The sequence below is a fragment of the Passer domesticus genome, chromosome 19 (genome assembly GCF_036417665.1).
Source record: "Passer domesticus isolate bPasDom1 chromosome 19, bPasDom1.hap1, whole genome shotgun sequence".
Classification (NCBI taxonomy): Eukaryota; Metazoa; Chordata; class Aves; order Passeriformes; family Passeridae; genus Passer; species Passer domesticus.
The window spans coordinates 4,957,220-4,974,383 of record NC_087492.1 but is presented as its reverse complement, the minus strand read 5'-3'; the positions used below and the strand labels follow the sequence as shown (position 1 = coordinate 4,974,383).

At 41.1% G+C, this 17,164-nt stretch overlaps 1 protein-coding gene across 4 annotated transcripts; it reads right to left on the bottom strand.

Moving 5' to 3' along the window:
• Positions 1 to 2,873: 2,873 nt before the first annotated feature.
• INPP5K (inositol polyphosphate-5-phosphatase K) lies at positions 2,874 to 17,150 on the bottom strand. 4 transcript variants are annotated; one of them, XM_064395088.1, is made up of 13 exons: positions 16,977 to 17,150; positions 14,849 to 14,956; positions 14,129 to 14,237; positions 11,528 to 11,644; positions 11,068 to 11,240; positions 10,396 to 10,507; positions 9,777 to 9,886; positions 9,199 to 9,225; positions 7,338 to 7,530; positions 6,974 to 7,111; positions 6,421 to 6,504; positions 5,612 to 5,716; positions 2,874 to 5,334 (listed from the first exon to the last, which is right to left on the bottom strand). In XM_064395088.1, exons 1-13 carry the CDS (start codon positions 17,009 to 17,011, stop codon positions 5,218 to 5,220), a joined length of 1,428 nt encoding a protein of 475 aa, XP_064251158.1. In that variant the 5' UTR covers positions 17,012 to 17,150; the 3' UTR covers positions 2,874 to 5,217. The 4 variants fall into 4 exon arrangements, with proteins under 4 accessions (XP_064251158.1, XP_064251156.1, XP_064251159.1 ...); XM_064395086.1 differs by lacking the exon at positions 16,977 to 17,150 and adding an exon at positions 15,118 to 16,734; XM_064395089.1 differs by lacking the exon at positions 9,199 to 9,225 and having other exon boundaries at positions 16,977 to 17,148.
• Between the last annotated feature and the right edge of the window lie 14 nt (positions 17,151 to 17,164).

The following is a 17,164-nucleotide window of genomic DNA, read 5'->3' as shown; positions in this document are numbered from 1 at the left end:
CCAAGGAAAGTCAGTAAATCCCTCTATTCTTTATGGACAGTTCTGGTTTCAGTGTGCAGCAGCAGCAGCCAACCTTGACTAAGTGCAGCCTTTGGTTCAAAGCCCTGTTGTGAGAGGAAAAGATGAACCTCTGTATTTATACCAAGTGTTAGGTGTGAGCTGAAACAATGAAGTTCAAGACTGGTTTCCACTCATTCCAATGTGCCACGACAGTTCCAAGAAGCCTAAATTTATGTTTGTGTTTATTGCCTCCAGCTTTGTTGCTGCTCCATTTCTGTCCCACTGGGCTCAGGAAAGTCAGGTCGCTGCGGATGCTGTTTCAGAGGTGTTGGCACGGAACAATCCCATGGTGGACTTCAAAAATCTACCAAGAGATTTTGTGCAGAAAAAATCCTTCATCTTTGCCTCCAAGAGCAAGCAATAAAAAACCCTGACTGCTCCCATGGTAACTACAGGAAGTTCTGCAAACTGCTGCAGAACAGAATCATTATTAATTGAGTCCTTGAGTAGCTCACTAATCATGGCAAAGGAAATTAATTGGCACGTTACTGCATGAAAATTCCTACAAATAGGAGAAAAATAATCTGGTGAACGCTGGTTTGAGTGCAATTACAGAGCTTTACAATGATCATGCCATCCCTTAATGGAGTGGCCAGACCTCCAAAAAAAGATATCACATATCTTGCCTGTGACTGAGGGGAAAAAAAAAAAGAATCTAAATTTCAGGTATTTTAAGATTTCCTGAGGAGATAACTCTTTCTATCTTCTTCGAAGAGCCAAATTTGAATTTTCAGCTCTACTACAAACCAACTGCAGTTGATAATGCTTGCCAAGAAAGCATTGACAAGATTAATTAATAAGATTAACAAGCACTGACTACTCCAGAGTGGATACAGGTAACACAATTCTGTTCAGTAACTGCAAAGAAAGGTTCTGTGTTTCATATCTGGAATTATTCTTATGCTTCCTTAGCTGCTATACACAAGATTGTTCCAGTCCAACAATTGTTTCCTTGAGCACTTACTTCCCAATACAGAGTTCTACTAAAAAAAATAGATTTTGTCACGTTTTAAAACCCAACACTGTCACTTGCCCAAACAAACCCGCCCTATTCTCAGTAATAAGGAGCAATACCCAGCCTGATTTACCTCCCCCTTCTATGGAGAGAAATCACAACGGTCAGAACACCAAAGCTGTGTTAGTGGAATTGCTCTCGTGGTGAAGATATCAGAATTACGTGCAAAGAAACCTGAAAATGGGCTACAAGTGAGTGGTAAGAGAAAAAAAATAAAAAGAGGTGAAGACAGCAGAAAGAAGCTGGAGGAAAAAAATGTAAAAGAAAAAAAATAAAAAGGGCAGAGAGGAGCAGAGTGTGGTCTCTGATGAGCCTGAGGTGTAAAACCACAGTTACACTGCAATTAGAACTTGACAAATGATGCTGAAGCATTCCCTACCAGAGCTGATGTCTGTACTTGAGAACTGCCAGTTTCAAAGCATGGTTAGCAGGTTAAAACATTTGCTATTCTACTTTTCATCCTTCTGTAGTGCCTATATTCATATTTTCTGCATTTTTCCTGCACCTCTGCATTTCCTCTTGCCAGTGTGCATCCCCAGATCTCACACTTCCCTGTTTGACTCCAGTGATTCTCCCAAGCTGTGTTCAGCTGCTCCCACACAGATTTCTCCTGCTGCTTTCTAGGCTGCCCAAAGTTCTTCTTAATTGCAGACACCCTGTAAGTGGAAGGTGACAGTTCTACTGTAATAGAGGGAGGTGGGATGTACAAACACACATCCATGATGTTCCTCAAACTGAAGCAATTAAACAATTCAGGGCAGTTCCTGAGCAGATAATTTTCCAGAGTAACTGTATATTAAACAGAAATTGCTTTGTGTCAATCACGTGCAAACAGCAATTCCTAAACCCAGGGGCAGAAAGGGCCACAGGAAGTTTCCTGTTAGCAGCACAGAGCTCTCAAAAAAGGTATCATTTCCTCTCTCAAGGAAAACCTAACTCCAGCTTTGTTCAACTGGCCTTTCCACTGCAGTATATTAATTCAGACAAGTTCATCTGGGTGTCACTCAGTGTCCAGGAGCAGAGAAGGAAGCAGTGGTAGTAGAAACAATGGTCTTTATCAGAAAGTATTTTTAGGGTCTCACAAACACGCAAGACATCTTAGAAATATTTCCTGTTTACACAGAGCTGTACTATCTGTGTGCAATGATACACTGCACATCCTGAGGTTAGCCAGCAATCAGAAATATAGGGGAGTTAAACGAGGCTAGACTGGATAACATCCCTTGGGATATATAGCTCCCATTTGAAAATTAATTCTTCAACAGCAGGGAGTTATGAAAAGTTATCCTTGGATGGAAACGAGTGCAAATTTATATTAAAATACATAAAATTTAAAATATGATGCATAACTTAGCAGATCTTTCACAAAGACAAAAGGGACACCTCAAATCACACTGGGAAAAGTTCACTGTGAAAAAGTGAAATTAGAAGAACCTCAAAAATTAAGAAACAATGTCAAGTGGTCAAGTGGGGCATTTTTACAAGGAAAATGTCAAAACCTCAATGGGGAAGAGGGGCAGAAACTGCAAAACCACAAGAGCATTTAACACTGGATTCACTGAAATAGGGAAAAAAAAAAAAGATTAATCTGCTTTGTCCAAATGAAAAACAGCATTTATCATTGCTCTTCTGTTGCAGCCCAAGCCCTCCACAAGTTGTTACTTATTTCCTTCTAAAATACTTTGTATCCGTGCACCAAACATGACCAAAACAAGTGCTTTGGAGAAAGGTTACAAATGAATCCTCCCCACCCAAACCAGTCTGTTCCTTCTCAATTAACAGAAGCCATGCACAACACTTCACTGCCAGGATTTATTTTAGAGGTACATGAAAAGAAAAACACATGAGTATAAAAACATTTCCAGTGATTATAACATCCAATTAAAGGTGTTTTAAGAAAAGATAAATTTCATCAGAAATTGCATCATTACAGGTCATGGAATAGTTTGAAAAGCTACCATAGGTAACAGTAGTAAACAAAAGTGCCTCTGTGTGCATAATACTGAAGAAAGAAGTGCAGAGTTCTGTGCAGCATCCTCCTTACACACAAGCAGCTCCAATCCCAGCTGCTGGGGGCATTTTCCGGGAAGTCCTGTGGTTCAAAGGATCAGTTTACAAAATGCAGCTTCTGTGTCCAGTGACAGAGGGTTCTCAGCTCCCACAAACACAAAGGATCTCGAGTGTCTCGCCCCTGCAAAGAGGCTGCATGGCTCCCTCTGAGCTGCTCCTGCCCAGCAGATGCACCCTGCTTAGAAGAAACTGGATCTTGGTCCACAGTAAATTGCCAGCTGTGGTCTGGAATTCAAAGCCCACTGCTCTTGGGGCTCTCCACAGAATCTCCTTGCATGGAGAATGGTCAGAGAGTTACACCAGTGAAACCAGAGACAGAGCACAACTCAGGGACTGCAGAAGGGACTGCAGTTCAAAGCAGGGGTTTGTCTGATGCCCTAATTGCAAGAGAAGTCACGTATCTGGAAGATTCAGTGCAAAACAAATTCTTGGGAGACCAGTATAAATGGGCAAACTGTTTCTAATATGGTTCCAAAGTGTAACAGGAATGTACAAACTGTAAACCTCAAGGCAGTGTAAATCCATGCAATGAACACAGTATCCTCTGAACCTGCCCTCACTACTCACCAAGTATTCCCAACACCAAGCATCAAGCTGAGATACAGCTAAAACCTACAGAGGCCAAGTGTTCCTAAAGCCCACTGCAACTACCTAACCAGAAACCTATGTCAGAGCTCCAACAGGACACAAAGACACCTGGACCTCAAAAGGTTTTGTACAGTGAATGATAAAAGCAAAACAAATATCCTATCAAGGTGTTAATTTTCTATCTCAAAACAACCCTGAAAAAAATAAGGCTTTGAGAAAAAGAGCAAAAAGGAATCCACTCAGTTGTGAAGCAGAATTCCAGGATGAGCATCCCAACACCCCCTGCTCCTCCACCTGAACCAAACCTGCTCTTCTCCATCCCTGTGCCAGTGAGGAGTGACTGACTCTGCCCACCACACCTGGCAGGGAGCTGTGGCTACAGAGCATGGCAGACCCAAAGTGCTCTGTCCCAGCACTGCAGCCTGAGATTCTGTGGAATGTTGGTGCCCTTTCCTACCCTTTCCAAAGATCTCCATTTCCCCATCAAGAAACAAGACCCTTTCAGAAGCTAACTACCTTTCAGGTACAGGAAATTTCTCTTCCATCTCCACCCTCAAGTGCACAGGATACAGAAAGGTCTGAGCACCTCTAGAAAAACAGAAAGTTTGCAGACAGACTGCTATAAATTGAGGATATTTACAGCTTTCAAAGTTTATGCCAAATCATCAACCATGAGCTGCTCATCTGTGCTAAAGCATTTCTCAACTTCTGCAATTTCCCTCAGAAGTTGTGGGATCCTGGCTCACTCCAAGCCAGGGACTGGTATAAAAATGGGCTTATTTTATGTTTTTTTAATGAGGGAGATAAAGGCAACAGGCAAATTGCTTGTTTTATAAAATAAGAATTTCAAAAATCAGGAATAGTGCATTTTGATAAATGTATTTCAATTTGGAAGAATCAAAAATTGAAAATCCTACAAGAGTTCTTCAGTAAGGCATGAAGAGAAGGATCTACCAAAGGAGACTTCACACACTCCAAAGATTTTGTTTTTCATGTGACCTGTTGTCACTGGTGTTTCCCAAAAGGTAATTAGCTTACATCTGAAAGTCAAAATTTCAAAACAAGCTAACTAGCTGTATCTAATAAATAATTTTTAAATAACTTCATTTAAACTCAAAATTTGGAAATCAATTATTAAGTGGTTACAGCATAGTAAATATTGCATCGTAAATAAAATATCCTCTACAAAAAAGGAACAAGCCTAAAAACCTATTAAACATTGCAACCTCCTTAGGTTAAATCATTGCATCAGAAATGCCTATCACCTTAAAACATACAGCATTCCTTAAGTGCTATTTTACAGTTCTCATCCAGTGCAAGAGAGTTACTCTCCCCAGAATAAAAATAACCATTTCCACAATAAATTATCTTCTACAAGCTTCCAAAGTTTCTGAACATTCCTACCTGTCTTACTCCATCTTCTAAGAGCAAAAGCTTACAATCACTAAGACATAAAGAATCATCTGACTGCTGAACCAGGACCATTAAATGTCTTTTCTATTTTCAGAACCACCAGCTGATTCTGGATTGTCAGGTTTGTGCAGCCAGCTGCTCTCTTCCTCTGGCACACCCTTTGCAACTGGTGTTTGGCTAGGCTGAATCTAGGAGAAAAAAAGGATAAAAACCAAATGAACAATTCAAAAGCACTGTGTTGCTTTGTATTATCCACATCTTTATATAAAGATGCTCTAACAGTTACTCTCAGAGTCTTTCAGCACATCAGGAAATCCTTTTTAGCCAGGACATATCCTTTTAAAAATTCCTTCTGCTGCCACCTTCCCAAGGACTAAAACAGTTATGTTCAGAGGCATATGAAAACAAATGGAGTAATAAAAAAAAAATCACATCAACATTAATCAACGCTTCCTAATGTATTACCTGAAAAGGTTCACTGATGCCAACTATTGACTGCAAGTTATTGCTAAAATAACAAAGCAAAAATTCTCCTCCCATCTTGGGTATTTCTGAAGCACTCATGTAAACCTGGCAAGAATAAGAACAGGCAATGAGCAACTTCCACAGCAAAAGAAGTTTACAAAAAAGCCCTTCAGGCCACCATCAAAATCAGTATTTGCTATTTATAATCACGTTTTAAAACGTAAGCTAAAACGGATGGGGATGAAAATAACTCAGGAAACCATCTGAAAATTAAATCAGGGAGGAGAAGGAATATCCTTCACCATGTCAGCAGGCTGGCCTGGTTCAGTGACAAGGGAGAAGAGACCCAGAGTGGCTGGAAGGGAAGGGCCAAAGCCAGAGAGCAGCAGAGGGAGTGGAGCTGCCTCCTGGTGGCAACAGCAGAGCAATCCACAAGCGTGGCTTGCTCCTGTCCCAAGGAGCCTCTGTTCCCAATTTCAACTTCTGTTTGTTCAGATAAGTATCTCTGAATATTTATCATTTGCATCAAAATAAGGTGTTTTGGTTGTTTGTTTTTTGTTTTTTTTTTTTTGTTTAAGTAACTTTAAATAATCATGACTACAAGGCTCTGTAGCTGACAGCAGTTTTTAAAGAGGGACCAAAACATTCAATAGGAAGAATTAGGAAGAGGGATTTTAAACAATAATATTGTTCTCAATTAGCTTCAACTAGGAAGAGGATACAGAACCCCTGAGGGGAAGGGGATATGGAACAGACCTCGAATGCCACTCTATGAAAAGCTACATTAGAAAGAAATACAACTGACTTACTTGTTTGCTGTTTCTGCTGGAAGAAATTTCATCATCTTCCACCCAAGCATAAGTAATATAATCCTTCACATGCCTGAAAGTCACCTGCAGAGAAAGATACAAACTATCAGCTTCCTGATGGAAACAAAAACCACACTACATGAAAAACAAAGTTGCAAGAGATGTTTACTGTTTCACTGAAGTAATTAAAACACTCTTAGGATCAAAACATTTTGGGGACATGCACACATCTTCTGTTTCTGGGAGGGTGGGACTCTCTGTTCTCTCACCCTTCCACTGACTTTTATTTTTGTTGCATCAGCTCCTTTCCACAGCTTCTGCAACATTTTACTTCAATAAACAACCAGATTACCTTAGCAGAGGATTTAAAGGGTGTGGAAGGACTCACATGCTGTAGAGCTAAACTGTCAGCACACAGAAACTAACAGCAATCAAGCACACAACTATTTCACAGAGCTCTGCCCTAGCAAGAATCAGTGCTCTCAAACTCTCCAGGAGCTCCTGCAGTCACATTCCCCATCTTTGCTGAAGAGCCACGATGAGGTGACATTACCTGGAAGAGCCCAATCCAGTCCCAAGCACTGCTGGGGAGTTCAGGCGCCGCGGAGTAGCTGATGAGAACATCGTGCTCTGCACTCCAGTCACCCTCAGGATTCAGCACCACCAAGGGATCTGAGACAAGAGGCTTCATCTACACCAAAAAACAAAGTTTAAACTCAGTCAAGCCTGTCATTCCTTCAGTTATTCTTCTCAGCCACAACTGCCACCTGTGGGACTCTTTAACTGACTGGAAATAACCTGAAAGCAATTTGCTGCCTTTACTATGGTCAGAGATGAAACAGAAATTATGGTTTAGGAGATCAGCAGCTGTAAGGCAATACTGAGTAAAACAAACTTTTTCATAACTGGGACAGCACCTCAAGCTTGAAAGTTCCTGTGACAGGTTTGTGATCACTGATGCCATAGCTCATGTGACTGACATAGCTAGTCAGAGTAACAGAAACTGGATTCTCTTCTTCAGGGAATTCGCCTTCTTTTGATGCAGCCTCGCTGAGATTTTTCACTTTCCATAGAATTCTATCAGTCCAGGCTGGCTTTCTTTTCTTCTCACTGCAAAAATGTAAGTAAAAAGTGAAATGAGCAGAGAAACAAGTTGCCAAAAGCTAAGAATGCTGTGCAAAATCTACTCAGAGTTCAAAGACTGTGAGCTACATATTAATAAAAGGAGGCAATCATATCCAAGCTTAATTTTACAGCTCTGATTAATGTGTTTTACAAGCAACATTTCCTTAATTTGAACTCCATTCAGCACAGATCATGGCATTCTGAAAGAGGAGTAAAATGAAGGGGAGAAGGACATTTCAGTGGGTTAGTTGGCTTCATACAGGAAATGATACTTTCTCCTAAAACCCTGTAAAAACATGCATGAATTTAGAGATAATACAACAACTGCCCCAGGCTCCAAATATACAATATTCTGAGAAATGAGGGTCTAAACATAAGGAATATGTAGGAAGAGTCTGAATGATGTTTGAAATTATTCAAAATATTTGAGAGCAAGTTTCCTTTAACAACACAAGACAGGACAAACTTGGGTAGCTTATGGTCATCACAGGTGCCACAGCAATTCTCTGTTTAGAAGTTCTTCTAAGTTGTACCAGCCTGCATTTCAGGTTTGCAAACTACTGCTGTCTCACAAAAACAGGCTTTCAAAATTCCATAATCAAGGAAGTTGTGCCTGCAACTGTACTATACATCAAACTGTTATCACAATGCAGAGTTTCCTTTTATACCATATCAATTACACCAGAAGACATGAGCCCTCTGTGGCTGTCTCTGTAGTGGGAGGAAGGCTTAACAGCAGCTCTGTGGATGGGTGGATCACTTCAAATTGAAATGGAGAAAAGATCATACCCTATGGAAGAGGAATTAGAATGGACTGGATTGGATTGTGAAAGTTAAAAGCAGGATGTGTAAAGAAAACTGTCAGTTTAAATATCAAAACCAAGGCCATTTGGTTCAATATTCAACATAATTTTGTTTTACCCCTTCCTACCTTTAATAAAGTGGAAAGATTTGAAATTACTAAGGGCCTTATCCCACTTACTGCAGTAATTCCATAAACCAACAGAAATCTTTAGGAGATGCCAGATGTCTGCTCTGCTGTGCAGGAAATACCAAAAAAACAACTTAAGGTAAAACACTCCCTGTTTTAGAGAAAATGGAGTATTAGATGGGAAAGAAACCCTCAGAATTCACACTGAAGGAGTACCAAAAATAAAATTCTCTGGGCTTCAGTAAATGCAACCGTTGCAGGGTGCTTGCCTCGAGGTCTTGCTGGTTTCCCCCATCTGAGCAAAGTCTCTCTGGTAGCTTGAACAGCAGCAGGATGCACACAGAATGTGTAACCACACTGTTTGCTCTCCAAATCAGCCAATACAGACAACCAGGCTATGAATCATTTGTAAAATGTCCAGGTTTGGATTATCTTAAGTATTTTTTTAAGATGGATTTACTGCTGGTCCCATTACATCTCGTTATATTAAATTGTGAAGCAAAATGTAATGGGTCCACATGAATAACTTCCAATATTCAGTGCAACAGCAGAGCAGATAACACTGCAGCTTTCAGACAGGTTAGAGAAAATCCCTAAAGAAAATCAGCTGCCATCTGATTTTCAAATATTTCACAAAAATCAAAGCAAAAGCTCAGATGGAGCCTTGTTTTGATTCTGAAATATTAAAAATAACTACAAAATTCAGAAAGTTCTCTTCTTACTTAAACCAAAACAGGGACTTCTGTTCTCTGGAAATAAAGACAAAGATCAGTACAAAACCCTGTTTGGACAGGAACTTATCCTTCTGTGGAAACATAACACTAATACTTAACAAACAGACTTTAATATCACAGAAAAACTTTGGAAATTTAAGATACCCCATCTTCAACTTAAAGCAATCAATAAAGACAAATATACATTAATTTTCAAATATTAAACAGAGAAGGGAAGCAAAAATGACAGACAATTATTCTTTTGCTCCTTTTTGACAACCAGTGAGCATTTTTAGTAGGAAAGAACAAAACAGAAGCAGCTTAAACAAGTGCTCATTTATTTTGTTAATCTGGTCTTTCCAAAAAGGCAGCTGGGTTGTTTCATTACTTCCCTCATACAATCAGCAGACCCCAGCTTCTTCAGCCAAAAATATTCATTTATTCAGATTTGATCAATCCAAGCCCAACAGAAAAGCTCAACAGCCCCAGCACACAGGAAATTCAAGTTTGCTGATTACTGAAGTGATATTTAACCAAGCACCACACTCACTCTCATATTCCACATCTAAACTCATTTTATCTTTTACCTTGTGTCATAAACTTCCGAGTCAAGGTCAAACTTGTAGGTGGGCTTAAACTGCAGAGGACCCTCTTTGAATTCCTTCAGAAATGCTTCCTTCTTTTTTGCCATATTTAACTGCAGAAATAAAAAGTAACTTTTAAAGATTATGTTCAAAAAATCAGAGCTTAAGGGATGATTGGGAGAGCATCTTCCAAGAATTCAACATTGCAGTCACTACAGCATTGGAAAGGTAAATTCAGAAGGGTCTCTTTGTTATAGCCAGAACTCTTGACACAATCCATCTAAAAGTTTAGAGGCAATTCTACCCAAAACATCCAGACTAATGTTGTCTTAAAAAGAATTATTGGGAGGAGAGATAAAGGTGAGGAACAACTGACAAGACAAGAAGTTCAAAGAAATCTCCAGTCAAACAGGAGCATTGTAAATGAGTAAGAAACTGCACAAAAGCAGAAAAAGTTTGCAATTAGCTGGGGCTTATGACCACCTCATGTTCCACCTCATGACAGCTCTGAGTTTTTGTCCTTTAATAGAAATTAGAAGCTCGGGGTGTAATTTAACTCCCACATTGTGTTTGTGTGCATTAAAACCAAAACCAAACCCCCAGAGGGACTGAGCCAACCCACCTGGTCCTTCTCCCAGAGCAGACTGAAACGCTTGTTATTGATAGATTCTCTGACAAAGTGTATCCCATAATCTGCTATCCGGAAGTTCAGGTCTCCAAACCAGAAGAGAAGCCTGAAAACCAAACCAAGATGCATCAAACAAGGAAGATTTAGATGAATCTATTAACTCAAAGGAAGAATTTGACAGAATGTTAGCCATTACACTAATTAGGTGCTCTAATCACTTTCATTACTTAACGCAAACAGCTTTAACACAAACATTAAGTAGCTATAGATAAGCTTACGCAGGGACCTGCTGCTAAACAACAACAAAAAAAATTAAGTAATTGAAACAGTAAATTAAGTCTCTTGCATTCTTGCTGCTCCTGCATCTTGCATCTCTGAACATTTAACAGCAACCTAAAGGATTTTTGGTACAAACACGCTTTAGCTTCTAAAGCTTTCCTGCATGACATGTACAATCTATATGCTAACAAATCAATGTAATTAGAGACTGGAAGAGAACAGTCTTGTAAAACAGACATTTGTCTTTTTTTCTCCCAGAGTTCAGGGTCAGGCTGAAGGGACATTTAAAATAAAATGATGGATGAAAAATCCAAACCCAAAACTCTTCAGTGCAAGAGTTCACCCTATAACAGATAAAAATAACACAGAACTGAGTGAACAACTCACTCGTGATCCAAGGGACTTGGAATACCCTCTCCTTCAAACTGCATTTCCAGAATTTTCTCAAAGTCATCCAGTCGCTGCTCTGTGTTCTCCATGTGAGCTGGCAAGTGGCAGTTCATGAAACAGATCGTGTGCCCAAAGAGGGACATGCGGACGCTGACTCCTCCTTTGTTCCCCTGGCAAGGAAGATGAACAACTTTCCCTGAAACTGCAGTCAGTGCCTGCAAATGGAACTAACACCACCTACAACCTTTTAATTCTTGCAATTAAGATTTAAATCAGTACAATTTCCTTCACACAACTTGCTGCGTATCAGCAAACAAACTGAAATCTGAAATTACGGTCTGTGCTGCCCACGAGGTTCAAACAAATGAGTCTGCTTGTCAGGTTATTAATTTTTAATTAGAGCACATCCTCTCTGTCCCAGCAGGGAGCACCAGCAGTGACCAGAGGCAGGCCTTACCCAGTAGCCATAGAGGCCTGTGCGGGTGTAGTGGGTGTGGATGTCGCGGATGAAGGGAAGGTGCGCGTGCTTCACAAAGATCAGAAGCAGCAACCCCTGCATGCGAACGGAGGAGAGCTGGGGGGAGAGAAAAGAAGGAAAGGTCATTTCCAGGAGCTCCTTGGGTTTACTTCACAGGAGCTTTTAGGGAAGAAGGTCACAGCAGAAGTCATGCAATTCCCTTGCCAAGCCTGGCCTCAATACCGTGACAGTAAATGCAGATTCATTTCAGTGCTGTGAAAAACATATTTTTTATAAAGAAATGTGATCAATTCCTCATCTAATTAACACAATTCCAACATTATATTTCAATTAGAAGTCACCCTCAAAATATGCACCTGGCCAAACCTCTTTAAAGACTTTTCTTCTGCCTCACCAGCCTCTTGTTTCTTTCTGTCTTTAAGAATCCTGTTCATGAAGGACCAAATCCTTCATTTTTCACTAAAAGCTTTATAACTCACACCTACAAGTCCTCCAACAGCAGCAGCTTTTTCAAACTGAAGCATCCTTGAGCAGATCATTAAATATTCTAAATGCCTTCAAAAGCACAGCAGTCAATTCCAGGCATCTGCAAAAACAATAAGCTGCAAACAGCAGAAACTCCTGCCTTGCAGTGCCTGTAAAAACTGATTTACCAAACACTTAGAGGGCATACAAGACAAGGGGGTTTTGTGGTTTGGGGTTTTTTTGGTTTGTGTGTGGAAACAGTCTAATAAAGATGTCCTTCATTGAACATTTATGGACTTTACAATGATCCTGGCATGAGATGCAAGATTCATTGTGTTTTAAGATCATGATTCAATTTAAAATACAGGCATTGAAATACATTAACTGTAGTTCAATTTTGTGCTGGATTAATTTAGAAAAAGACTACATTAGAATAAAACTGACTATACAACTGCTAGAGAAGCACTAAAAATTCAGCCCAAAATTTAAAGCAGAATTCCTTCTTTGTCTCCCTATCTACACAATTAAATGATTTCAGAATATATTTTAATGTTTGCATTGTCCTTGAACCCAAGAAAATACCACACAGAATACTGAAACAATGGACTGCAATTACTGCAACGATGCATAAATATTTTAGTAGTCAGCATTCTCCTTTCCATAATTACATTCATGAGGCACCAAGATCTTCCAGGCCTTTTATTATTTATTTGCTTTACTTCACTCTGCCGTGGCAGAGGTTTCTCAAGATCTACAGGATCTGAGCACAAGCAGGCACTGACCCCTCCCCTGCTGGAGCCAGCAGCAGCCCCACCAGCCCTCAGAGCCAAATCAAGCAAAGCCCTTGCACAGAGGGAACACGATCCTGTGGATGCTGGAAGAATGGACTGTGACCAACTGAACACTCTGAAAACAGACCCTGCTACTGAGGGGACAGAATGTCCCAAGGATGACACCTCTCCCTCCACACCCACCCTCGTCACAGGTCAGCCAAGGGGTAAGTGCTCCTCTCCTGCTCAGCCAAATTCCTGGCTAAGTCCTGGGATAACCTTTCCTTCTGCCTGGTTTGATTTTGACCCGGCCTGACAGCTCCCCCTGATTACTAGAGCTAATCAAGTCCTGCTGAAAGCCATTAGGTGGCAGCATCCATTCATTAGTGTGCTCCAAAGTGCCTCTGTTAGAAATTAGAATTCAAAATCAGCCAGGCATACCAGCAGGGATTCTTTTAACTGTGTGTATACAGGGCCTGAATGTCAGCCCACGGCCAGATTCTGAATTTTTATCAGCAATGACTTAGACCAGAGTGAACAATGTGGGTTTTTTTCTTTTTGTAACTCCCAATGGGTCCTTTGTTTTGTTTAATTACAATTAAAAGAACAGCACAACTACTGAGTCTGATTAGCGTGCAGATAATGCAATCACCTCAGCAAAATCAGCCAGAAATAGTGCTTGGTTTAGAAAACCACTACAAAAGGCTTTGAATTTCTCTTTATAGAGAAATTCAGGATATCTTCCTACATTTATTGTTGGCATTATTAAAATAGCCAGTACTTCAGCTGCTCTTATGTCCCTGATATTACCCCAAAATCTTATCATTTGAATTCCAATATAATGTTATAGGTCTTCAACTAAAAATCAAGTCCTCACATAAATATATATACCCACTAAAATCCTATTTTACACATATGCAATTTATTTTCACCTGCAAACAAATTGGAAAAAGAAAAAAAAACAAAAACAAAACAAGATAAAGGAGCCTTACCAATGTTAACGAAAATCACTGCCATTGCTTGGGATATTTATAGTGCAAGACTACATTAGAAGCATCACAATACAGTTCCCCAATATTGCACAGAGCAAAAAACTTTTCTACAAACAAGAGAGAGATAAAGATATTGTGGCCACAAGAAATAATGCTGTTCAGTATGAGTTCACATCACATGAAAAACAGGAAAACACAGGTGTGATGAAGAATCACTTGTAACACGTATACCTATGGAAGTGACAGACACCTGCAAAAACACCATCAACTTCTCTTTTATGGATAATCTGAGGGAAAAAAATTAAGACTTTTACTTCAGTGCTGTGACATGTAAGAGTTGTGTTAATAATTACCTTGATATATCCCAAGGGAGACAGGACAGTCATGAAAAAAATGCTCCATGGATCATCAAATGCCAAGTCAGACAGAAAATTGGTGATTTTTGAATTCACCTCCTGTAAGCTGAATACATCACAATTACTCACATTGCACCAGCTGGTTTGGACAGAATTCACAGGAATTTTGCAGAACACAGACCCCAGAAATTTCTTGCTGCTCATTCTCATTCAAGCAGTTTAACCCACACACAGATCTAACACATCTGACACTGAGTAAAACAAAATATACACCTGAAGATAGAGTTTAAGACAATGCCAGAATCAAGATGTGTTATAAAAACCTGACTGTCAGAATTTCAACATAGTTTGGAAAACACAGTGGCAGATAGTGCAAGCTTGTTAGGCACAAATTCCCTTAAAAAATGCTGAATTTCCAATAACTTTCATATCAAAATGAACATGCTATCAAAAATATAAACAGCAGCCCAAACTTTTTATATGTTTAGAAAAGATATTCTGCATTCTGTCACCACACAGCAGCAGCCAACTGCTATAAATCATCTCTGTTCTAAGTTAGTCCCCTGTTAGACTAAGTTAGTATTCACCCTCTGGTAGCAGTGGTGTTAAACCATCTCCCAGGCAGTGATTCACATCACACAGTCCTCTCACACACACCATGCTGAGACCCAGCAGATTTGCAGTTAACTCACAAAGCAAGTCTTTAATATCACTCACCCTATCACGTACATGTCCGTGGTGGGGCCCAGCGAGTTGAGCTGGAGTAAACTTGTGACATCGGGAGGGGGAGAAGCTGTGCCCACATTCCAGGTAACTAAATGCAATCTAAAAACAAACAGAAACCACACAAAACCAATGCTAAAATTGAAATGCGGACAGGCAACCGACTCTAAGAACGTCCTAATTTCTAAGTGAATTTCTGCCACTTTTCATCAACCACAAATCTAGCCGCCAACACGAAAACAACCAACTGGAGGGAGCAAAACCTGAACTCTTGCCACTTATCCTTCAGCTTTCTCCCCCAGATGAGGAAAGCTTCATCCAGAGTGCGAGACACTTCTTCGTGGATCTCGTCATCCGAGCTGATGTCCTCCACGCAGGCCATCAGCTGGGCCACCCTGTGCCGCAGCTGCAGGCGGCCGCTGGAGCCGGCGCTGCTGAGGCTGGCGGAGCGGCTGCGCAGGCTGGGCGCGCTCTCCACGTCGGCCAGGGAGAGCCCCTGGCAGTGCTCAAATGCATCCTCGCTGCTCGGCGACGCCATCTGCTCCGGGGTAAAGCTATGCCCTGAAGGACCGGCCCATTCAAGTCAAGAGATCGATAAGGGTTTTTTCAGATCTTGTGGGATTCAGCATTGCTTCCGAGGCAAAAGGGCAAATGTAGGTGCAGCAGTGCTGGAAAAACAACAACCTGTGGTGTTCCCACCACACTGGCTGGGTTGTTACAAAAGCTGCAGTCACGTCCTACCACACACAGCGAATTGTTTTTTTCATAATAGATTTAATGTGGTTAATTCGACGAGCTCAGGGTTTAAAAGAATTTATTGTTGATTTGAATCGATCATGTGCCTGTCTGCAGGCAAGGAGAAATGTAATCTCCAGCTCCCAACATTCAAAGTTCTGAGCAGAACCAGGCAAAGCCACTGACTCAACATTCACATCACAGCACTGTTGTTTCTTTACAAAATGGTTATTTCAGTAACAGAGCTTCTAAAAACAGATTCACTTTATTGTCAGTCTTGTTACACGACAGACAGGCTTAAAAATAATAAATTGTTAATTTTCCATCATCTTAGAGTTCCAGAATGGCCTTATGAACAATGATAATTACTGAATCCCATCAATACATCCATTATTAAGGCTGTGTTTTTATCCCACAATCAAGAGAAATGTATACAGAAAAGCTGGAAAACAACCTTGCACAATAGATTAAAATGATACATAATTTCCCTCACTAATAGTGTATCTTTGTAACACAGCTGAAGTCACACAAAAGCTACTCCAAAACAAATCTCTAGGGGAAAAAAAATGAAGGTAGGCTGCAGATCTAATTTTGCCACCGGAAATGTATCACTTGGGAATGCTCTCCAATTACTAATTTTGTAAGACAATTACCTGATTAAACAAAACTGAAATAATGTTGAAGCCATCAGTCATTACAGACAGAAATTCAACTCCTCAAGGTGCCCAGTGACCACAGCACTGCTAAAAACAGATCTCAGAGGTAGAAACAAACACTGTCCTAAATACAAGCAACTACTAAAGTCATTATTTAGCATCACTGCTGCTAATCCTCAAATGACTCAATAGCGGAGAATTTCTCAGGGTCACAGTGCTCATAATAAAGCCTTCAAAGGATTTTTAGGATATTTGAGCTCTTGTCAGCTGTTAGTTGGGCTGTTTAAGTGTTCCTGTCACAGGCTGTTACCCAAATCCCACCTAAGCAGGTTTCTGTAGGAACCCAGCCCAGACGGGACACCGACACAGAGAGAAGACACATTGTAAAAACACCGTAAAAGCAGAAGCTCTGTGTTTACTCAAGCTTCTCCTTCCTCACGGAAAGTGACAAGTGGAGACAGCCGGTCCATTACAGAAGCGCAGATGCTCGTGCCCTCACAGAGCTCCGGGAAATCCCAAAAATGCCCCATAAGCCTCCCTGAACCACTCCAGCACCGACCTTCCAAAGCAGAAAATCAGCTTTTCTCCTCTGTTTCATGTGACTACGCAACGCCGCCAGTCTGGGTAATTCTGCGCTAATAAGCACGAACACACAAGTTTCGCTGATTCTCCCCCATTTACGTAACCGCTCGGGGCCACTTTTCGGAGCCGCCCTCGCGCCCACCACTCACCTCAGCTCCTTGGTGGGAAGGCCCGCGGTCTCCATGCCGGGGTTCTCGCAGGGAAGCGCTGCCCGAGGGACGGGGAAGGGGCCGGCGGAGCCCCCGGCGCTCCCCTCACGCAGCCCAGCCCGGCCCGGCCGCGGCCTCCGCGCCGCCCTCAGCGCTCCGCGCCCATCGCCGCGCGTGACGGGGGCGGG